A 23,965-nucleotide genomic window follows, 5' to 3' on the forward strand; every position below is an offset into this window, starting at 1 on the left:
GGCAGCAAAAAGAGAGAATTATACTGGGCATGGCTTGAGCATCTGAAGCCTCAAAGCTGGCCCCCGGTGACACACTTCCTCCAACAAGGTCATACTTCCTAATAGTGCTGCTCCCTGTGAGCTTATGGGGGCCATTTTCATTTAAACCAACATCCACCAACTGACACATGGATAAGGAAAATGCAGTATACATAATGGCATATGAGTTAGATACTTACAGAGAAATGGATAGTGCTGAAAAAAATTATACTGAGTGAGGTCATCCAGACCAAAAACTAGAGATGTGAAGTTGGGAAGGGGGCCTGTTGGAAGGGTCCAGGGAGATGTGGAGGGAAGAAATGGTGAGTGGCTATGCTCGAAATATATTGTATATGTCTACAAAATTCTTTTAAATATAATATATAAATATATATTATTTTTAAAAGCCTCTGCATAAAATGAAAAACATGGTCAACCCTCACAGTCCAGGAAATGGTCCTTAGGGGAGGGGATCCTGTTGTTTAGCCAAATTGCCATAGCATCACACTGCCTTCTGAATATTTGTTTATACCCATAGACAAATGTTACTCAACACACACATAGCCTGATGGCTACACAAGGTACTTAGACTAAGTGACAGAGGAATGCTCAGCCCCAAACCAGACAGACAATAAAGCTCATCAGAGAACACTTTAGAAGTAGAGACAGAATAAAAAAAAACCCAAGAGCCAGAAAACTGAGAAAACATTGCTAAATGATATCTTCTATGCAAGACATGGCCATTGCAACCATGAGCTCCCTAGCAGCTGGGGATTCGTGCACTGGATCTACAGAGGAATGGACCCATGAAGTGTCAGGAATGGGTGGAAGAGGCACTCCAGAGACCTTAACCCTTATTGCACAGTTATTCGTCCCTGGTAGGTCCAGGGAGGGGAGGAAGTCACTGTCCACAGTTGTGTGCCCATTGCTAACCTCAGCAGGTTCCAGTTAACAGTTCTAATCCCACACAGATAATCCCCACTAAAGCAAATGGATCACAAAAGCAAACCAAAAGTCATGAGTCTGAAAAGGGGACTGGCAGCTGGGCGGAAGGGTTGGTTATAACAGGAAGGAGATAAGAAAGGCTGGGGAGAAAGTATTCAGAAGGCATTCTTTTTTTTTTCTTTTTTTTTTTTCCGGAGCTGGGGACCGAACCCAGGGCCTTGCGCTTGCTAGGCAAGCACTCTACCACTGAGCTAAATCCCCAACCCCCTTCAGAAGGCATTCTATACATGTATGAAATTGTCAAAGTACTTGTGGGACTTTCCTTCTCAGAGGAGGAGGGGAAGAGGGAATGGGGGAAGGGTGTGTGTGGGGGTGTCTTGGAGGAGATGACTGAGGCAAGGGCTGCGATTGGGATGAATAAGTAAATTAAGGGGGAAAAGGTGCTGCTATTTTCATACAAGCTGTTAATAAATTGTTTCATGTTTAACAAAAGTAATATAGGAAAGCCAAAATCAATTTTTAAAACACCCAAATAGCAAATAAGAAAGGGAGTGGATGGGGAAAAACAGAAATGGAAAGCAGAACAAATGAAAAAGAAAGTGTGGTGGCACACATCTGTGATCCCAGCACTTGGGAGATGGAGGCAGGAGGGTGAAAAGTTCAAGGCCAGGCTCAGCTACATAGTGAATTCAAGGCCAGCCTTGGATACATGAGACTTCCTTTTAAAAAAGAAAGAAAGAAAAGAAAAGGATTCTAAAACAAAACCACTGAGAACAGAATAAAAAGAGTAACTACAAGCCAGGCACGGTAGCACACAGTTTCATCGGAGCACTGAAGCAGAATCATGAATTCCACTTCAGCCTGGCCTACAAACCAAGCCCCTACTTCAAAAGCAAATAATAAAAAATGGAAATGTCAGATTTCAGCCCTAATATAACAATAATTACGGACCATGTTAAGTGATCTGTGTATACCAATCAGAAGAGAGCCTGACAGTGGGATTTAAAAGCCATGAATGACCATGTCTGTAGTGTATAAGAAATTCATTTCGAAAACAATTACATTGGCAGGCTAAGAATAAAAAGATGAAAAGATGTGTCCCATGCTACATTAATCAACAGACGGAAAGATTCAGTGTATTATTATTAGATAAGAAGACTTCAGATTAAATGAAATTACCATAGAAAAATGGAAGGTTACATAATAATTAAGGGTCAATCCTGTAAGGCATCTAGCAGTTCTGTCAATGCACTAAATAATGGCGCTTCAAAACACAAAAGGTAGAAACTGAAAATACAGCAGGAGAAAATGTCCTACATGCAGAATTCAGCGCCTCTCTTTTACTAGCTCATAGAACTGGTCAGAATATTAGCAAAGATACAAAAGAACTCAAAAAAAAAACAACATTAACCACCAATATGCAACTGATGTTTATAAAACAAAACAAAGCAAAAAAAACCTTTGCCCCAGAATGCTATACATTCTTTTCAATTGTCAAGGTAAAAACAATACGCCCACACCCACACCCACTCACCCCCCACACACAGTGTTTTCCAACAGCAATCCAGTCAAACTAGGCATATAGGTCAGGAAACTAGAAAGGAAACCATAAAAGGAGAAAAGAGATTTTATTGGGGAGGAAGAGGTTAGGGGAATAGATCTAACAGGAAAGTAGAAAGGGGGCCTTTGGGAGGAAGAAGTGGACCATCAGGAGGGGGCAGGAGGGCAGGGAAGGACAGGGGAAGAGGAGGATTAACAAGAACAAAGTATGTTTGGAAAATGCTATAATGAAACTCAGTGCTTTGCATGCTAATTTAAAAAAAAACCAATAAAACTTAAAACTAAAAGAAATCAATAACAAAAAGATAACAAAATCTCCCAAACATTTGGAGAGCAAGCATACTTTAAATAATTGGTGGTTCCAATAAGAAATTAAAAATGTGCTGAATTGAATGAAAATTAAAATATACCCTATGAAAATTCAGGGGAAACAAAGCGCCTGGCAGACAAATTTGCAGTGTAAAATGTGGACATTAAAAGACAAGAAAGGCATAATCAACAATATAAGGTTCCAACTCAAGAAATGTCAAAACAAACCCAAGGCAAGCAGAAGAAAACACAGGGCAGAAATCAATGACGTTAAACACAAAAGCCACAGAGGGAAAAATCAGTGCTATAAACTTCTGATTGTTAAAATATATCAATAAAATTTAAAGGGAAAGGGATGAGATTACCTCGGTGGGTATAAGTGCTCCTTATGTTACACAGGCCTAATGACCTGAGTGTACATCCCCAGACACCAAGAAAAAGACAGTTTCGTGGTGTGTCTCTGTAATTCTAGTACTCCTAAGTGAGGTGGCACAGGGAGAATTGAGCAGAAGCTTGCAGGCCAGCTACAACAGCATATGCAGCATTTCGTCAAAACAGGGTGGAAGTAAGGGCATTTGAAGCTGTACCATGACTTCTACACACACAGACACACTGTAGCACACATGGACTGTCACACACCACCATGTGCACACACAGACATCATACACCCACGCACTCACACACTGATGCACGTGGCCCATGTGAGTGTGCACACAAAAGTAAACAAACGAACAAACAAGCAATAAAAAATTAAAAATCCCACTGAACAGCACTTCTGTCTTTTGTAAAATCACATTATGCACTAACATTCAAACTCCTATACAAAAGTATTCATGTAACAATACATTGCTTTTTTTTTTCTGGCTGAAGAAAGACATCCACAGACAAGATATATAGATGAGACATTAGCATTGGAAAAGATATTCAACATCATTAGCCAACAGGGAAATTGCAAATTAAAGCCACAATCTGGTATCATTATCTGCAAGGGAATAAAACTGAAAAAGAAAGATAACACCAAATTATGGTGGCAATGCAGAGACTGGATCATACACATATTGTTGGTGAGTATGCAAAATGGCACGGTCCACCTGGAAGAAGTTTGGCAGTTTCTTTTAAAACTGAATATGCAACTACCATGTGAGCGAACAATTACATTGCTGGGCATTTGTCCCACAGAAAGGAAGAGTTATGTTTGAAAAATGTACGAAAGCATTTATAGAGGCTTTATTTGGAATAGTAAAGGGGTGATTTTATCATTTGAATGCCCCCCAAATTTACATAGTAGAATATTAGTACCTGATACAAACCAAATGGTGGCCCCTTCAATATGCCATTAGATCTGTCCTTATGAGTGGTTTAATGCTATTTTTTTCCTAAGGGTCCATTACGACAAGATGAGCTTGACACTCTTATGCCTGTCTCATATCTAGTATTGTGACTTTTGCTCTGGGATATCACAACATGAAAGTCTTTGTCAGATACAGGGCCCCAGATTTCTCCGTTTTCATAATTGAAGGAAATTTATCCATTATAAACTACCCAGTCTCAAATACTGTTTAACAATGAGCAAATAGTTAAAAGTGCAATCATAGCAGCAAAAAAACAAACAATCAAATAAACAAAAAAACAAAGACTTGATGTACACAACAATCAGGGAATTGTTATAGTAAGTTTTAAAAAAGTCACTCCCTAAGAATCCTATACTATGTAGTTTAATGCATATTAATTTTGTATACTGCCAAAGATTAAAAACCATAACCATTTTAAAATAACAACCATTAACCTAGAATAGGTTGGTAATTATTAGGCTTAGTGAGTTGGGGTAGGAAAAAAAAAGTGAACACCTCTATATAAAGGCAAACTGAGGATATCTTTGTAGTAAGAGAGGTAGATGGTTACAAAATGGTATCTCATACATGTATATAAGATGTCAGTACTAAAGTATTCTGGCAAGAATATACTACAGTGTTTAATGAGTAGAAGCAGGGTATGTTGACATAAACCTGTAATCCCAGCATTCAGGAGGCAACCTAGCTTATAAAATGTTAATTTTGGCAGATAATAGGTCTTACATGAAGTTTATTCTTAAAAGGCAAGTTTTAGTTTTAGAAAGAAAATCGCAGATCACAAGAAGCATCCCTTTAATAGATTTCCTGTGTCTAATATTTCATGACCTATGACAAAGTGCTTCTGCATTTACAGTATCCCTTAAAAAGGTGACTTTACTATAGTAGGATCAAGGAGAACTGCAGGGAGCATACCCCAGCTTCCATCCAGCATCAGGTAACTACTGAGCAATCCAAATCCAACCACAATTGCCTAGAAGACTCTAAATGAGGCTCTCCCCAAAATGTATTCAGGCAGAGAGGCTCATGCCTTCAAAAAGGCTGAGGCAGAAGAATTAGCATGAGTCCCAGGCCATCTAGAGACACAACATGAGATGCTGCCTCAAAAAAAATGTCATTAATTCTGAAATTCAAGAGGGAAGATGTGTACAAACAAGGTCATTATAAAGATGCTAAGGCTTTCTCTTTAGAGAGAAGCTGGAGTAGGCAGCTTCACTTCAGCATGATCTATGCCTGAAAGTCAGAAAACTTCTTCAGCTCACAATAAATCCAGGGGGTGCACGGCACAGAATTCAAAGTGCCCCGTGTCTTCTATGTGAGAGAATGTCAGTTTCTAACACTATCTTGAGAGTGAGAGGCATAATTCCAAATGTCTCTCTGTTCACACTCTAACCTTACATCTGCTTTCTAAAGACGAACTGGCCATTGCCATGAAAAGAACCACAAGCTGTTTTGCTCTCACCCGAAGAAAATGCAGTTTCTACCTAGGTAGGACGTGATACTGCTCATGGCCCAATCCTGCTGTCTACACAGCTGAGTACAGGATGGTACAAAATGGCTGGGACAGGATCTCAAAATGGGAACCAGCTGGAGAGAAAGGAAAGTCACCCTGTAGGTGAAGTGAGGAATGTCCTCACTGCAGAGCTGAAAGGGAACCTACCTGGAGGGCATAGCAGCTCCTCCTTAACTAAAGCTGCTTGTGACTCCAGACCCTAAAAGGAGTAAGAGTGACTGGAAAAAACTGTAGGCCTCGATGACACTGCAGAGTGAATATTCTGGATGGAAACCAAAATGGAACCACTTCCTCTTGATTGAGATACTCAGAAAGAGACAGAGAGAGACAGACAGACAGACACAGAGACACAGAAAGAAACAAACATTCAGGGTCCAGGCAATTTGCCCATGCTATCACTGAACAGCGAGGTTTTCACTTCCTAAATTACATATATTTAAAGGCCCCAAAGAATGATTGATACAAAGTAAAATCACAGATCATACAAGTCAATGATCTTTAGGACATAAAATGAGAGAATTTTCTTCCAATGAAATAGAGACAACACAGGAATCAGAAGAAAGCATGAAAATGTGTTGATTACGTCCAAAGAGCCCAAGTAGGAGAGCATCCACAGAACGAATGAATGTGAAAAAGCATGGAAGGCATTCAAGAAATGGATGTTAGCACTAAAGGAAAAAATGTTTGCTCAAGAGATCTAGCCTAGCATTGTACAACACCCTAGGCTGGATCCCCAGCACTAAAAGCATTTCAAAACATAGAGTTAAATAATAACTACACATAACTGAAGAGAATATGAAGTCACTGACCAGTAAAAGACTGTCAGAATACAAGGTGATTGGAAATGAGAGAGAAACAAAAAGATATGGAAAAGGACTACACAGACATATTCAGGGATCACATGGGAAATATAGAAGGAATAAAACAGAATGGTTAAGACAATATTCATGGTATTAATAAACGTGTTAAGTAGAACTAAAGAAAGTGATTCTTCAGTTTCAAAAGGCAACTAATTACAAGCAAGCAACTTTCAACCAACACACACACACATATACACATCCACACCCACTCACACACACATACACACACACACATCCACACACTCACACACACATCCACACACACATCCACACACTCACACACACATACACACACACACATCCACACACTCACACACACATACTCATACATGATATCCTGAAATGCTAGAAAATTAAGTAAACTCTGAAACTTAATAGAAAGAAAAATGACTAATAGGCGACAATAACCAGATTGACAAGAGGTGCTTCATTATCACGAATAAATGTTGAAAGACAATACACAAAGCATCTTCAAGTGCTAGGGGAAGATCACTGTGCATTTATAATCTTAGTTAAGTAAGAGTGGGGTGTGCCTAAAAATCTGCTTTTATACAATAGCTATAAAAGGCAGTTTTAAGCAATCAGGTTTAAAAATACTCCACTAAAACTAAGAGTCCCATTATTTTATATGCTACTGACGAAGGACAAAAGAAAGAAAGAAAAAAGACGCCAACCTGTCATACTTTAGTTAGTTAACTTTTTCACTTTTTCAAAAAGCTCTTTTCATTGATTTTTATCAACCACATAGTGACTAAACAAAGTCAGGCATGGAAGCACATGTCTGTAATCCCAGAAATCTGGTGTTAGAGGCAGGATGATCACAAGTTCAAAGCCACCCTGGTCCAAAGAGCAGAAGAAAGAGGAGGAGGGAGAGAGTAAGGGAAGTGGTGGGGGAAGGGAAAGTGAAGACAGGAGAAGAAAGAAATTGAGGGAAAAAAGTAAAACCAAAAAGCATATGAAACCACATATATAATCTAACTTTCATCTCAAATCTCCTGGTACTGTCACTACAGCACTTTTGAAAATATTCATTTATTTATATGCTCCCTTTTCATTTTCCTTCTCCCTCTCTTTATGTCCCTCTCCCTTTCTGCCTTTCCCTCTCTCCTCTCTTCTTCTCTCACTTCTCATCACATTTTGAAATAAGATGTCACTATGTAGTCCAGGCTGGCTTTGAACTTAAAATCCTCCTCTTCTTGTCTCCATAATGTTGGAATTGAAAATGTCTACCACCATGCCTGACTGAAGCACTCTTTCTCCTCCTCCTCCCTTATAAAACATCCCATGTTTTTATTATACACAGCTGTTACTAAAAGCAAAGTTTATATCAAACATTTTAGACAGATTTTAAAAAGTCCTTGGCTATAAAAGCCATTTAAGCATGTGCGCATGCACACAGACACACGCACTCATAGTGTTTTCCATCATAATAATTATACATGTACCTAAGTATGCTGTTTAAATTATTTTACATTTTCCTAAAAGGAAAGACAATTATCAAAACAAAAAAATGGGGGGAGTGAACAAAACAGACATTACTTTTAAAATATTACAAAATTATTCTTTAATCAAGAGAATGGATTTACTTTGCTCAAATATCAAAGCTAGGATTTCAGTGTTAGGTTCCCGTTGCTGTTATTCTTTCATTTTACATAACAATTTAAAAATAAATATTCTTACCAGTGAGGTCAGACCATTGCTCTGAATAAGCTGAGCAGAAAAACACAGATGATCATCTAGTCATCAAAACTGGGGCAAAACTCTACCTTGTTGCCCACTTAAAACCAAAGCTCCCATGTAGAATGAAATATTAATCAAACTCCCGCCCCCCCCCAAATATCAAGCAACTTACATGCATTTTGACTTCTCAAAGAGTTTCTTCAGCATGAAGCACTCTCTCTGCCTGCCTGCCTGCCTGCCTGCCTGCCTGCCTGCCTGCCTTCTTTCTTTCCTTCCTTCCTTCCTTCTTTCCTTCCTTCCTTCCTTCCTTCCTTCCTTCCTTCCTTCCTTCCTTTTTAAAAAAAGGTCTGGAAACCACTTTGCTATATACACTTTAACCAACTGCGCAAACATAAACTAGCATTCCTTTGGCTCCCATTTTATGATACTGATAATTAATCTGTTCAACATATGCTCCACTGCCCACAACTGCTGCTTGCTAGGAGTCAATAAGCCATCCCCAGCATCTCAGAGCTTTTCACCCCAGCTGCCTACCATGCAAACGTTGATCCTAGAGATTTTCACGTTGCTTGTGTGCACAAGGAGGATTAGGATATCAAGACTACCACCTGGACAGCACACAGTCTCAACTCGTTTTCATTTCTGAGGTTAAAATATGAAGCAGTACATATTCCTTAAAATTGAGTATTACTATCATGGGTTTTAGAGGGAGACAATAGCAAAAAAGGACCATGTTGAACGAGCTAATCACTGGATGCTTATTTTAAAGTTATCTATACTTGCTATGACTTGTAAACTGTGATCTCCATTTGGTGATTCCATGTGGAATAAATCAGTCTCAGAGAAGGAGGTACAATGAGGAGAGTAAGAGCGCTTGATACTGTATTTAATTTTATATCCCCAAATGTATTTCTCTCCTGGGGCTCAAGTGCTATGCTGCTATAAATTATATTAGATTTTTATAGCATGTAATTATATGCTTTTATATTTATAGATTCCCATTTACCGTCATGAAATATAGCTATCTATGATAAAATTACAAAAGCTGATAGAACTCAGCATTGTTAATCGCAATGTTGATCTTGTAGCAGAATTTTGACATATTTTTGACAAGGTCTCACTGTGCAGCCCTGGCTGCCCTGGGACTTAATGATGTACTCCCAGGCTGCCCTTGAATTCATGGCAATCCTTCTATCTCAGCCTCCAGAGTGCTGGGATCTAGGGTATGAACCACTGTGACTGACTCTTGGAGTACAAATGAACACTTTCAGATTTATGGGCTGTCATTAGTACCTGCAGTGCACACTGCAAAGGAAAAGACAGTGCTTGAGTAGCCATAAAAAGATGGCCTTGCACCACACACTGTCTATTCTTTTGCAAGTAAGAGAAACGTGATTTTATTAAATTATAGCATTTGCCTTTAAGTTGTTTCTAATTGAGAAACTTGGGCTATAAAATCTTCTTCAAATCATTACTTTGGGGGTTGAAAATTGACTTTTGTCACTAAAAAAATATGAATCAAAGATTATTTCCCTTCCATCTAATGTAGACCTTAGTGCTTTTTCTGAGAGTGACTTTACCCAGCTAGTTTCTAATAAGGCTATTTTTCAGAGCTACCATCATTATTAGGATTTGTCCATTCTCTCTAGAATTCCATTGCTTTTTTGCTTCATTTATGTTTGTAAAAACTAACCATTGAGGACCTACATTGGAACTTGTGCCTATTACACTCCTGGCAACAATTTTTCTCTTTCATCAATGTGAAGGATCTGTTTCTTGCTAAATTACATTAAATCATATTTTGTCTGAACTCAGTGCTGCCTTGCTATTTGTTTGTTTGTTTGTTTTTTGGTTGATATTTGTCTAGTACATCTTCTGGCTCATCACTTTTAGGTGTCACTTTAAGATCTTGTAAAAATCATAGTTAATGCTTTTCAAAGTATTTAGACTGTAGTTGGGGATTGTGCTGGTTAAAGAAAGAAACAGTGGGACATTCTCCTCTAAGATCCAGACTTCACTAGCCCTACTCAGTTGGCTAGGTTTCCAGTAACAGGCCTGATTTCCATAGGAAGGAGGAAAGATGTAATTACATTGTCTGATTATTTTTAGTTATAAAAATATTAAAATACATCATGACTATCTCTCAATGAGTGAATATAACTGCTTTACATTTAATGGGACTGACACAAGTGTGCTTTTTCTTCAATATTACTTTCTGCATATTTGGCTTGGTAGGATTTTTCTTTACTTGATTACTTTGTCCAAGTTTAGAAGTTAGATATTCTAATTATATTACTTAATTTAGGCTCTCCTAAATGCCTTTAACGGGAAATAGTTCCCTTTATGGTTTTCTAGCAAAGCCTGAAGACAATCCAAAGGTCCTACCACATTTTGATAAACAGGACAATGGTTCACACTTTGATGTCCCTGTACAGGTCAGTATTTTCTTTAAAAGGGAAAAACAGGCCTGTGCTCTTTATCTCTGGCTATCAGTGGGAAAACCTGTCTGTCTCCTTGAGTTACCTTTTCCATGCTGCTTGTTTCTCCCCTTTCTGTGTCCACCCGGCCTGGCGACTTTAAGTAAATCGCAGCTTTGCCTGTTGAGCCCAGTTTACAATTCTATCTCGGATGACTCAACAGAAGTACACACATTTAAAGAAAAATAGTTAATGGTAAACGCCTTCGGCAGAAACAAACTACGCCTGGAGAACTCATCACAGCTCACTTTGAGGGCTGTTGGAAGCAGGCAGATGTGCTCAGCCTGGCTATACAAATCTAAATAAGGCTTCTTAAATTAGCTAAATTACTGGAGGGAAATGAAACAGCTCACTGAGTGCAAATACCTGGCAGACTGTGCTGGACCCAAATGCATGGGTGCATCGCTTTCCTTGTTTCTAAATTTTGCTGGTTCCACTAGGTGAGAAATCAAAAATTTTTTTAAATAAATTCACTAAAGGCTCTGCATAAAATTACCTTATCTAATTCAATTTAATTCGAAGTGCTATGTGAAAGCTTTCCAAAGACTAATACCGGGTTATCCTGATGTTGTCAGTGAAGGATCAGCAAATCCAGGGTAATTATAGAACACTTTCAGCTGGGCAAGAAATTGAACATAAATTGAATTTCAATTACAAAAATCATACCACACATTTATCTTATTTATCAGCATGCAAATTAACTACACTGTCCCTCCCTGACTGTCATTTATTGACCTTAGGAACATTTTAGGTACTAGGACCCAGATCTAGGATCAATAAATGACAGTAGGACACTTCAGAAAACAACAGTGTGTCACTCAAACTCCTATAAACAGAGACTAATTATAAAGGGGAAAATGTACTGAGTCTAAAATCCTTGGTGTTAATAACTCATAGAAGGGAATTCTGATCACAATTCTGTAGCTGGAGAAACTCAGACACTGTAACACCACACATGTTTCCCAAAGAGAAGCATCTATTAAGTAAAGAAATGGACATAATAATTGTATTTTGATAATAACTTGAGCACACAACATTAGGAAGATGAATGTACGCCTCAAATGGAGGAAGGATGAATTCAAGCCTGGGTGCCTATTAGGAGTCATTTTGGCACCAATGTGTAGAGGCTTTTGTCTCTCCAGGTATAAACATTTTGTTCTGGATTATTTGTACCATTATTTCCCCACATTTCTTTGACGATAACTGTCGAGAGGTAACCACCATAGAAACTCGGTCATATAATTTATTAAAAATTGTTCCCACCTTCTTAGAAGCAAATAAGCTATTTTCCTTGGAGATAGCATTTTCTCTAAAATGCCTAGTTACTTGACAACCTTCGAGTTCCATGAATACACTTTTCCTCCTCGGGAACATCATGATGAAAGGGTCTGGCCAGAAAATGCACAAAATGTGACTATCAAGTAATAAAGCCGTTTCTATGAATAGCCACGTCTGATGCGGTGTATGATTCTTTAGCATACCATTCATTAGAAAGGCGGGAAGGCAAAAGAGCACAAATTTGCAGAAGAAAGCTCTGATTCTACTAAGATATAAAGCCTTATAGAAAAAGCACTGAGGACGAAAGTTGGCAAACCTAATTCTCAAAGCATACTGAAAAGTTTATTTACTACTAATGGCCTGAATGACAACTCTGAATATTCTGGCTACTGAGAGTTTATTTTAAACCTGTCACTGGTAAGCAACAGCTGGGAACAGTGGGATTTGTACACACATATTGAAGGAAATGGGGAAGAATCACATGTATGAAGTTGTAATTTTACTCCCTATCAAAGTAAAATACAGGGCTTCTGAAAATAGGGTGTGAGTTCTAAGTTCATGTTAAATATCTTAGGGGGCAGCACATTCTTATGATCTCTTGCTTGCAAAGAAACCCAAAAACTCCAAAGACCAAGACATAAAAGCAGGACTATTTAGGAGGTAAGAGGGAGCTTGGAGGAGGGGTGTAGGAGAAGAGTGGGTAAAGGGCATGTGTGATTTGAACAAATTATAGTAGGATGGTCATGGAAAATGTCACCACGAAACATAATTTGTATGCTACCTAAAATAATAATAATAATAATAATAATAATAATAATAATAATAATAATTTTAAACCTCAAAGAACAAGTCTTCAAAAATTACAAGTGTGATGCCGCTTCTGAGTATGTGTAAGGTCCACCTGCACACTGAAAACAAAGAGGGACGAAATGTACAATATTGGAAAAGCTTGTAAATTGCTAGGCAGCAAATCTCCCCCGACTCTGTGTGTGTGTGTGTGTGTGTGTGTGTGTGTGTGTGTGTGTGTGAGAGAGAGAGAGAGAGAGAGAGAGAGAGAGAGAGAGAGAGAGAGTAGCAGTTAGAATATTAGAAAAGGAAAGAGCAAGGTAGTACTTAGCAAGGAAAGGTGGGCAAAAGTCAAGAGAGGGATATCTTAGAGGAGGGGAACTCAAGAGAGACTTTGCAGAGCAGGAAGACCCAGGGGTGCCCTGCAAAGGTATAAAAGGATTGAAGATAGTGTTTAGAGCATATGAAAAGGGAGAGGAGGAACTAAGAAAAGAGGTTGGGGGAGGGGAAGAGAGTAAAATATTGAACAAAACTGGTAAATAAATCAAATTGTAAAACACAGTAAAGCGAGAGCGCTTCAAAGATGTCTACATTTAGAAAATTGGTCCCAAAAGTTTGGAGACATAGGAAAAGTAAAAAAAAAAAAAGAATGAAATAAAGATAGAGAATAGGTGAATAAGAACAGACCAGGGAGGAAGGAAAGGAAAGAAAAAGATAAAAATGGAAAAGTATGTGGCATTTAAATATGTTAAAAATAACATCTTATATCTTACAAAAATAAAGAGATCAGGTTAATAGAATTTCTTAAAGTAAAAATAAAAGTACATAGATGCTTTGCCTGCCTCTATGTCTGTGTACCACTTGTGTGCCTGGGCCCTATGGAGGCAAGAAGAGGGTATCTGATCCCCTGGAACTGGAGTTACAGAGAGTTGTGAGCTATGGTATGGGTGCTGCGACTTGAACCCAGGTTCTCTGCAAGAGCAGACAGCGTTCTTAACTCCTGAGGCTCCTCTCTAGATACCACCATCATTAAAAAAAATACAGAGTTTTATGTACTCAAGGCTACTCTTCCACTAGATAGCCAAGAACAAAGTTGAAGTTCTGATTCTTGCACCTAATACCTCCCAAGTGCTGAGGTAACAAGCATGTGCCTCCACATGCATTTTTTTTTAATTTATTTACTGGATGTGTATCGTCTGGCTGTGTACCACATGCAGGCAGTTCTCATGGAGTCCAAAAGAGGGTGTCCAATACTCTGGAATTAGAATTAGAGAAGGCTGTGCACAATCCTGTGATCCTGTGGGCGCTACATATAGAACCAGAATCCTCTGGAAGAGCAGCCAGGTCTCTTATCCACTAAGCCATCTCTCCAGCCATCTATATCTACACACACACACACACACACACACACACACACACACACACACACACACACACATTTTTACTTTTATCAGCCATCAAAAATAGGAAATTAAAATAAGCTTGAGGCTTGTTTGTAATGTTAATTGTAAAAAGAGAAAGGTTAGAGTTGGAGGGTGATGGTTTTGATCAAAATACAGTGCACAAAATTCTCAAAGAATAAAATTAAACAAAAAAAATACATTTTGGGACTGGAGAGATAGCTTGGCAGTTAAGGCAAAAGTTTGATCTTAAAGATGACCTAGGTTTGAATACCAACACCCACGTCAGAAAGATCACTGTAACCTCAGCTTCAGGTATCTGAGGCCTTTGGCCTCCTTGAAAACATGTGAGCCCTTGGTATCAATCAAATACAAAAAAAAAGCACCTAAAGAAAATATATAGCCAAACTTTAGCATCTACAGTGAGTGTACTTGGGTGGTGGAACATCGCTGACTATTTTTGCTGTTTGAAGTATCTCATAATTTTCATAAGAGGGATTACTTAATGTTCTAGAATATAGAGGGACAAAAAATTTGATAGTGTGTGTGGTCTGAAGAGGAAGGTGTGCTCTAAGATCAATTAAAGCCTTTCTTGTAGTCAACTTAATTGGCTACTTGGTAAAAAAATTAAATTAAAAATTAAGAGACATAAAATCTTCAAAGAAGATATTCCCAAAGAAAGCTAATCAGTGTGAGTGTTATTATGGCACTTGAGTCTCCTTGAGTCTTCTATGATTCATATTATTTTAAAAATCATTTTGAAAATGTCTATTTGGTTCTTTAAAATGCACGCAACCTAACTCTTCCATAAAACAGATACTATAGCTAACTGCTGCTGCACAATAAACTAGCTGGCTACATTCAAACGTAAAAGGGGAGCAGACACTCTCATGCAAGTCCAGACCTCGGGCCTTCCCTGTCGACTTCTTAAAGTTCAACAGAATGGAAGGCTCAAGTTGTATAAATGATTTTAAGTAATCAAGATTTTAGACTGTTAGTTTGTAACACAGAAAACTGGAAATTCGGTTGTTGGCTTAGTTAGGCTAAATAGGATAAAACCAAGTCCCTAATTAGAATATTGTTAGGTTATTCAGTCAAAATTTAAAGAATATTAAACACACTAAAAAAATTCCCCATGACAATATTAAACAAACAAGTAAACACCAAACTTGTAAACAAGGCTTAAAATCCTGTATAAAATCTGGAGTTATAGGGATATATGTGGAGAATAAGTATGATTATTATGATACAGGGATAGGAGAAATTTTCATCTTTAATTTCTTTGAATGCTGGTATAATTAGCTATTTAGCCAGTACTTTAAAGTGGTTACATATATTCTAAAAGACTGTCTAAGTGATATCCTATTTCTATAGCTAGAAACCCATAGAAACCTTCAGGTGTATTTTGCCCAATCTTTTACAACCTTAAAATTTCATGACTTTAGAACAGAATTAGAAGTCAAATTCAGCTACCAGGGCTCAGGCTAGGCAAGTAGGGGAAGCACTATGCACTTCTCTTCCTTCTAGATCTGATCTACTATTAAAGCAGGCTGGACAATAGTATTGGATTTAAGTGAGTCAAGGGAGTCCTATTCTCTGAGAATCACTCACTGACATCAGGAATCTAGGCAAGTCACTGAGTGTCTCAAGTCACGATGTTTCGCAACCTCGAAGTTTCTGTCTGCAAGTCCCTGGGAGGTAGGTTCATCTCGAGTCTGGGAGCCACCGTTTTCTATATCGTCTACCTTCCGGAAAACAACACTAGGCCCCAGACTCCATCTTGTAGAGGCAAACCAAATCTCGAAGGGTCCATTATTATCCCTAAAATAAACAGCACTTACTTTTCCAAGTGGGAAGGGGGACTAAACACCTTTACATCTGCCACTGTGCTGCAAACACATAGAACCAATTTCCAGAGTATTCCAGAACAATCTGTGGTTTTGATAAATTCAGTTAAGGGATACGAAAGTCTGAAACACAGTTGTGTAAGGCCAGTGTTTTTCACAATTAAAGACGATTTATTAATAGATCATGATCTATATCTAAAAAAATATAAAGTGTTAGATTGTACTTGCACATATTACTGATTTTATAAACATTTCAATCATATCGTCTATTGTGTATTACAGGTACAGTATAAAGTTGTTCTTTTTTAAATGGAAGTGGCTTGCTACTTAGGCCTTGAACTTGTGATCCTCCTGCTTCAGTCTAGTGCTTTCCGAAGTACAGACATAATCCCTTACACCCAGTTCTTAAAACATATTTCCTTCTATGACTCAGGGTCAAAAGATTCCCAAAACAGTGGCTGAATATTACAAATGTAGAATTAATGAAGAAAGGGGCACAACAAAGACCAAACAAGGAAACCAACTGATATATACATCCATATATGTATGTATGTATAAAACGCGCTGTAGAACTATCTAGGGACTTAACAAAACGGAAGTCTTTTCAACTGTGATCACCCACAGTAACAAGGGGAATGATGGTATTGCTTATTTGGCTAAAAAGTCAATAATTTAGATACTCCCATATTTTTGTTTATCTTACATCATAACAAGCAGAATAATAAATTACTAAAACTTCATTATCACTTCCTCTTTGCCATATGCGGTGAACTTATGCAAGCATAGTAGCCCAGACAAGGGCAATAGTTCAGTACCTTCGAAATCGAATTCCACTCCCTGGGAAACAAAAAATATTCATAACACCATCCTATGTCTCCTAGCTTACAGTTGGAATCATATATCCAATTCATTTTAGACCATTTTTCCTACCTTTCTCCTTTACAACCACAAATCAAGCAATTCGTGGCAACTCCTCTAACATGAAGATACTTACTTCCCTTATCAGCGACTAAGGGTTCAAACACCTAGGCTTCCCTTCTCCAGAGCAGGCGAAGCTGGGCACTTTGCCCGGAGACTTTCCCAGGACTTAGGAGGCACTGTGGCTCCAACAGTGCTCTGCATGAGCATCTTACCAGCTGATCCCTCTGCTTTCTCCCGGGCTCCCAGACAGACCTGCTCCCCTACCCCCATTCACAGCCCCACCCCTGGGCTCCGGGACAGACCCGATTCCCCACCCCACCCCCCTGGGCTCCTGGACCGACCAGCTTTCTCCCGGGCTCCCGGACGGACCCGCTTCCCCCCATCCCCACTTTCTCCCGGGTTCCCGGACGGACCCGCTCCCCGCACCCCCACCCCGGGCTTCCGGACGGACCCGCTTTCTCCTGGATCCCCGGACAGACCGCTTTCTCCTGGATCCCCAGACGGACCCGCTTTCTCCTGGACCCCTGGACGGAACCCCGGACGGATCCGTTTTCCTCCGGGGCTCCCGGACAGACCTGCTTTCCTCCCGGGCTCCCGGACAGACCCGCTCCCCCCCTCCCTCCGGGCTCCCGGACCGACCCGCTTTCTCCTGGACCTCCGGACGGACCCGCTTTCCTCCGGGGCTCCTGGATAGACCCGCTCCCCCCCTCCCTCCGGGCTCCCGGACGGACCCGCTTTCTCCTGGACCTCCGGACGGACCCGGTCTCCTCCCGGGCTCCCGGACGGACCCGCTTTCTTCCTGGGCTCCCGGACGGACGGACCCTCTCTCCCCGCCCGGGGGTTCTTGGACGAACCCACTCCCCCCCCCCCCGGCGGGCTCATGGACCGACCCGCTCCCCCCCCCATCCCGGGCTCCGGGACGGACCCGCTCCCCCCCCCCCCATCCCGGGCTCCGGGACGGACTTACTTTCTCTCGGACTCACGGACGGACCTCCGGACGGACCCGCTTTCCTCTCGGGCTCCCGGACGGACCCCCGGACAGACCCACTTTCCTCTTGGGCTCCCGGACGAACCCGCTTTCCTCCCGGGCTCCCGGACGGATCCCCGAATGGACCCGCTTTCCTCCCGGGCTCCCGGACGGACCGGCTTTCCTCCCGGGCTCCCGAACGGACCCGCTCCCTCCCCTACCCTCCCCGGGCTCCAGGACTGACCTGCTTTCTCTCCGACCCCCAGAAGGACCCCCGGACGGACCCCCGGATGGACCTGCTTTCCTCCCGGGCTCCCAGACTGACCCGCTTTCTCCCGGACTCCCGGACGGACCCCCGGACGGACCTGCTTTCCTCCCGGGCTCCCGGACGGACCCCCGGACGGACCTGCTTTCCTCCTGGGCTCCCGGACTGACCCGCTTTCCCTCGGACTCCCGGACTGACCCCCGGACGGATCTGCTTTCCTCCCGGGCTCCCGGACGGACCCCCGAACGGACCTGCTTTCCTCCTGGGCTCCCGGACTGACCCGCTTTCCCTCGGACTCCCGGACTGACCCCCGGACGGATCTGCTTTCCTCCCGGGCTCCCGGACAGACCTGCTTTCCCCCGGCACCCCGGGCTCTCGGACAGACCCGCTTTCGCTCCGGACCCCCTTACGGAATAAAAAGCACAATCCTACCGCCACCGCCCACCGGCTGGCTCCGCAACCTCCGCCGTACGGGGCCCCGTGGAACGAGAGCCTAGAAGGGACGGAGTCCGCACAACACGTGTTTCTGTCGCGGGAGGGGGGTGTGAAGAGCCAGAGCATCGCGGAGACCAACGCTTTTCCACCCGGGCCCAGGAGTCCTACCTTTCTGTGTCCGCCGCTCGCGATCCGCTGAAGGTACTGAATTCCCAGACCGGGAATTCGCGACCGGGTAGGGGTGGGAGGTTGGAGCGGGGGGCGGCGGAAAAGCTCGCCGCGAAAAGCCTGCGGAGCAAATGTTAATGTCCTGCTCTTACCTCCTCGGCTGTGCAAGCTCGCTATCCCGTCTACAAAGTGAAGGCGGAGGCCGAGAGAGAGGCAGTCCGAGAGAAGGGGGCGGGCCCGTACTCCGAGCTACTCTAGCGGAGAAGCGGAGAACTCCCAGGAGCCAGCAGCGACGGATCCCCTGTCGACCTACTTAACTAGAAAGGGCGGCCATAGACACGGAACGGGACGCGCTGGGATTGGTTGACGCTGGGATTGTTTCAAAGGAGACTCTTTTTTGATTGGCTAGTAGAGTCAAGCGGGAACTACAGGTGGATGTGGGGGGGTGGGATTAAACAAAGTTGTTACCCAGGCAACAGAGCGACGCACAGCGAGCAGCCATCTATTTTCGGCGCCTAGGCTTCGACCAGAGCACTGACCAAGGTGAGGAAAATAGAAACTTAGGAGGGAAACAGGGGAGGGTGCTCAGTGCTGTGACTATCGGAGAAACTAGGGAGAACTTAAAATACTAAAGGGCTCAAGGAGATAGCCCTGAAAAGCCCTGTGTTGCTGGAAGTGGAGGCCCAAAGCCCCTCCCACCCTGCTCAATCCCAGAAGCAGGATGTTGTTTCTAGAAAACTAGAGAAGGAATGGGTGCTGAACCTCTAAATATTTCCCAATTTTCCTTTCTCAAATTTCACACACACCACCACCACCACCACTACCACCACCACCACCACCACCACCACTTTCCGTTTAAAAAACAATTTGTAGGTAGGTCTGGTGCTCAAAGTTGGGAGACTCACTGTACCTTCCGTTTTATGTGAACAAGCAGTATTAATTCTGGACCAGCAAACCTTAATTGGGAAATGGAGGAGGAGAGCGCTCTGTAACGTCTTTCGGACAGGAAAGAACAAAATAAAATGGCTCCCACCGCTCGTGGGAGGGAATTTTAGTGGCCTGAAAGTTCTGAGGCCGTTGGTCACATCCTTAAGAATGGAGACCAATGGTCACGCTCACATTTATTGTACCTTTAAGATAGTATTACTCAACCAAAGAATAGGAGAGTATTTTGTCATTTGAATTTACCTTTGAAAACACACAATTTGGCTAAAAATTGAATCTCAGGAATGGGAAAGAACTGAGTTCAAGCTGAGAGATAAAGATCATTAATCATAAGAATTTTTCTGCTATGATAGGGATTCAGAACAGACTACAGAAGTAAACAAAACCAGCTTTTTGACCTTAGTAGTACATTTCAAGAACTGAAAGAAAAATTACCAGTTTATGTTCTTTTTATGTAGAAGTGGAATACAAAACTAAGAACAAATTATTGCCAAGTGTAATAAGTTTGCCTGGAATGTGCTTATATAGCACCCCATCCCATTTACTATTTAGGCTCCCTGAAACTTAATATCCTTCTGCCACAGCCTTACAAGTTCTAGGATAGCAAGCATACTATGTAGTTTTGATGACTCAGGATGAGTCCGGTAAAAATGAAGTTTTCCATCTCAGAATAAAAATTCACTTTTGAGCTCATGTAATACCAGCTACTAGGGAGGCTGAGGTCCTTTGAGGGTCCTTTGAGCCCAGGAGTTCAAGATCAGCTTGGTCGAGTTAGGAAGATCAAATTTTAAAAACAAAAGCAAAGCAATGCATCTTTAAAAGGATGGTAGACACTCCATTTTAAAAAAAAATAAATAACCTAGATAAAATGCAGATACAGGAATTATTAAATCAAGTGAGGTTTAGGATTTTATTTTTAGGTAAGATGCCATCACTGGACCCTATCCCCTAAGCCCTCTTTTTTGTTTCTCATTTTTCATTTTGAGACAATGGCTCACTAAGTTGCCCAGACTGGGCTAGGGGAGTCCTCTGTAGTCTAGACTTGCCTGAAGTGCATGAGCCTTCTGAATAGTCGTACCTCAAGTCTTGGATTGTATGTATTTGTATAGAAGATTCCAGGTACTTAAAAAAAAAACAGTTTCCATTAACTGTATTTTAACTTTGAGACAGAAACCTTGTTAAGATCCCACATTTATGAATATTTTTATGTAGTAATGTTAAAAGTATAAAAAAGGAAATTATTCTTGAATGTTTTAAAGATGTAACACTATTACTTCCTGCTGGACCCTGGACTGTTGGCATGCTTAAAAACACAACAATTGAAAAATACATCCCCAATCCATAACGAAATTAGTTTTAATAGGCAAAGAATTACTGATGAGTATAGTTGTCAAAAAATTAATTATGTCTGTCTCTCTGGGGGTTATGTTTATAGGAATGCAGCTGCTCATGGAGGCCTGAGATGTTGGACCTTCCTGGAGCTGGATTCACAGGCATTTTCAGGCTGTCTGATATAGCTGCTGGGAACTAGAGTCTTCTGAGAGAGCAGTGGTACTCTTAACCACTGAGCCATCCTATCAGCTCCCCCTCCCCACCCTACCCTACCCCAATAATTTTTTTTTTTTTTGGTCCGGAGCTGAGGACCGAACCCAGGGCCTTGCACTTGCTAGTCAAGCGCTCTACCACTGAGCTAAATCCCCAACTCCCCCAATAAATTTTTTAATGGTAGGAATAGTTAGTGTAACATAATAGAACACTTCCTTAGAATCATAAGGGCCCAGATTCAATTCTAAACCATCACCAAAAATAGAAAAAACAAACAAACAACTAGCCAGAATATTATTACTTAATTCAGACATGGGCAGAGACCATACCTTTGCATTTTCAGAAGAGTTTCAATACTAGAATTGATAAATAAGATAATATATAAGTAAAGTTGTGGAAGTAATGGCAAAATTCATTTGGAGGATAAACAGACTTTGAAATATTTAAAGTCATTCAGTCATCAACTAGTTTTTCCTTGGGGCTATGGCTTCACCTATTTACCAAAATTCAAACAGGATGCTATTTGATAATTTATTGTTGTTCTTGCAGCACCTGGGATCCAATTCAGGCCTTCTTCCACTTTTAGCAAGCACTCTACCCTAGAGCTACACCCCTAGCTATATTTGGTGAGTTGTTTTTATTTTTCCATTTCCTGGTTTTATTTACTGTGCGTACTTAGTAAAATATGCTGGTGTTGCCTTTTCTCCAAATAGTTAAAAGCTAAATAGTCTTTCTTATTAATGTCATGTATGGAGGCCAATAGACAGACAGATGGATGGATGGACAGACAAGAAAGAATGGTGGTAGTCTTATACTCAAAGACTGACTAGATACTGCCTCAGTGTTATGGATCTCTTGAGCCTTCTTGGTTAACACTTTTAGTCCCTAACTGGTCCCAGTGTTTTGGTTTGAGCTAGTTCCAGACTGTTGTTTTAACTGGTTAGCCAGACAGGTCCCCCAACTACATTTTCATTTGTGAAGGCTGTAAAGACTCAGGCTGATGTAAGGAAATCAAAGCTCTGTCTGGGAACACTGCTTTTTGTATTGGCTGGTCAAAATAGACTGGGGAGTGGAAGAAAGAAAAAACATGGACTTAAAAAATTAGTTTCCGAGCGGCCACATTTCAAGAAAAAGATTCTTTGCTCTCTCTCATCATTTTACCACCCTGCCACGCCCGGCCTCCTGCTTGCTTAGAATCAAGCTCAAGGCCTCATACAGGATTTTAGGCAAGTACTTTATACCACAACCCCTATCCTACTATCAGCCTATTTAAAATATTCCTGTCAATATTAAGGTATGTATGGAAAATGGACTAGGGAGCCACAGTTCTCACTGCCAAACTATTAGATAATTCAGGAAGGGAGACTTGTTCACTTTGTGTCAATGATGACTCTACTAAGCTCCAATGGATAGTTCAAATTCAGTGGTCACACAGAAGGCCCTGGTTAAACTAAATGGCTAACATACCCCCTCCCAAAAAAAAAAATCATGAATCTGGGAAAGGAACTGATAGAGGGGAGGAGGGGAGGGGTGACAGGGATAGGATCAAGATAAGGAAGGATGTTGAGGAAAAAGTAATCAGAATTCATTATGGGATTGTATGTATAGAATTGTCAAAAAGAAACGTGATAAAAGAATTATAAATGTTGCATTGAAATATAGGCTCAATACCTTTAGAAATTTTTTCTTAAAAATATCACCACACTAGTCTGCCCTAGTGGTCTAGTAATTAGAAAAATATACTGTGAAATTTAAAGGCTGCAAGTTAGAGGGTACATTATTAACAGAAAGTAGAAAATATATATGTTGGAGAAGATTGTGTGAGAAAGGCAGAAAATTAGGCGGAGGTTATATCCCGAAATCACCGATTGCTAGACTTGAGATTGTATTAAGCTGACAAAAAACTCAAAAGCATGTTTTCTTTTCTTTTTAAATATGGTAATCATGACAAATGAGCTTTGCTAACTCTTTTAATTTAATATTATTTTTGACTTGCCGAACTTCTAAAAGGTTAGTAGCATTTTCATTTTCATTGGATTTAAGGCTTTTCAATATTTCATATAATTGATTTCTTTTTGATATTTTGAGCTATTTAGTTATTCTAAAAATACTTGTTATTCTTTTGTGTCTCAAATTTTATTGTCAAATTTATCAGGACTAATTACTTGCTTACAGATTGTTATTACATTTCACATAGTGAAATACTTGCTTACAGATTGTTATTACATTCACATAGTGAAATATTACTTTTGTAAACGTGTCCATTATATCAAATCTTGAATCCAATTAGCTACAATGTGAGTCTATGTGATTTTATGCCAATGGGATTTGGAAGTCCAATTGCAAATATGTTTCAGATATATAATATATTACTAAGAATTTTTGTGAAGGATTTTTTTCTTTTTTCTTTTTTTTTTTTCGGAGCTGGGGACCGAACCCTGGGCCTTGCGCTTGTTAGGCAAGTGCTCTACCACTGAGCTAAATCCCCAACCCCGTGAAGGATTTTTAAACACAGACCTATACCCCAAGATGTGTCATTCCTTCAATGCAGTCACTTTGAGTGGCTAGTATACTATTCCAATAATGTTGCTATTGCTCCAATTGCATTTAAGACTGATATTTTTAGAACTGCCTTGAGGGCTGTATCATATTCCTTTTAATATTCTCAAGAAAGCAAATCTTCATATTTTGAATGTA

General features: G+C 40.8%; 2 protein-coding genes across 6 annotated transcripts in view; one reads left to right on the forward strand and one right to left on the reverse strand.

Moving 5' to 3' along the window:
* The window catches only part of Nup62cl (nucleoporin 62 C-terminal like), a 55,641-nt gene extending 35,869 nt beyond the window's left edge, over positions 1-19,772 (reverse strand). The window contains exon 1 of one of the 5 annotated variants that reach the window (XM_087599355.1): positions 19,689-19,772. Coding sequence is in view for 1 of the 5 variants with exons in the window: in XM_087599352.1 (XP_087455478.1) it covers positions 18,608-18,736 (129 nt within the window). In the remaining 4 variants the exon portion in view is untranslated. Of the gene's footprint in view, positions 1-17,674; positions 17,777-18,607; positions 19,067-19,688 lie in introns of those variants that run through there. The other 4 variants (XM_087599354.1, XM_087599352.1, XM_087599353.1 and 1 more) reach the window with 4 other exon arrangements.
* Positions 19,291-23,965, forward strand: part of Dnaaf6 (dynein axonemal assembly factor 6) — a 51,197-nt gene continuing 46,522 nt past the window's right edge. The window contains exons 1-2 of the mRNA NM_001024890.2: positions 19,291-19,321; positions 21,818-21,894. The gene's annotated coding sequence lies outside the window, so the exon portion shown is untranslated. The remainder of the gene's footprint in view (positions 19,322-21,817; positions 21,895-23,965) is intronic.

This window comes from Rattus norvegicus, chromosome X (assembly GCF_021556685.1).
Source record: "Rattus norvegicus strain SHRSP/BbbUtx chromosome X, alternate assembly SHRSP_T2T, whole genome shotgun sequence".
In the NCBI taxonomy this organism is placed as follows: Eukaryota; Metazoa; Chordata; class Mammalia; order Rodentia; family Muridae; genus Rattus; species Rattus norvegicus.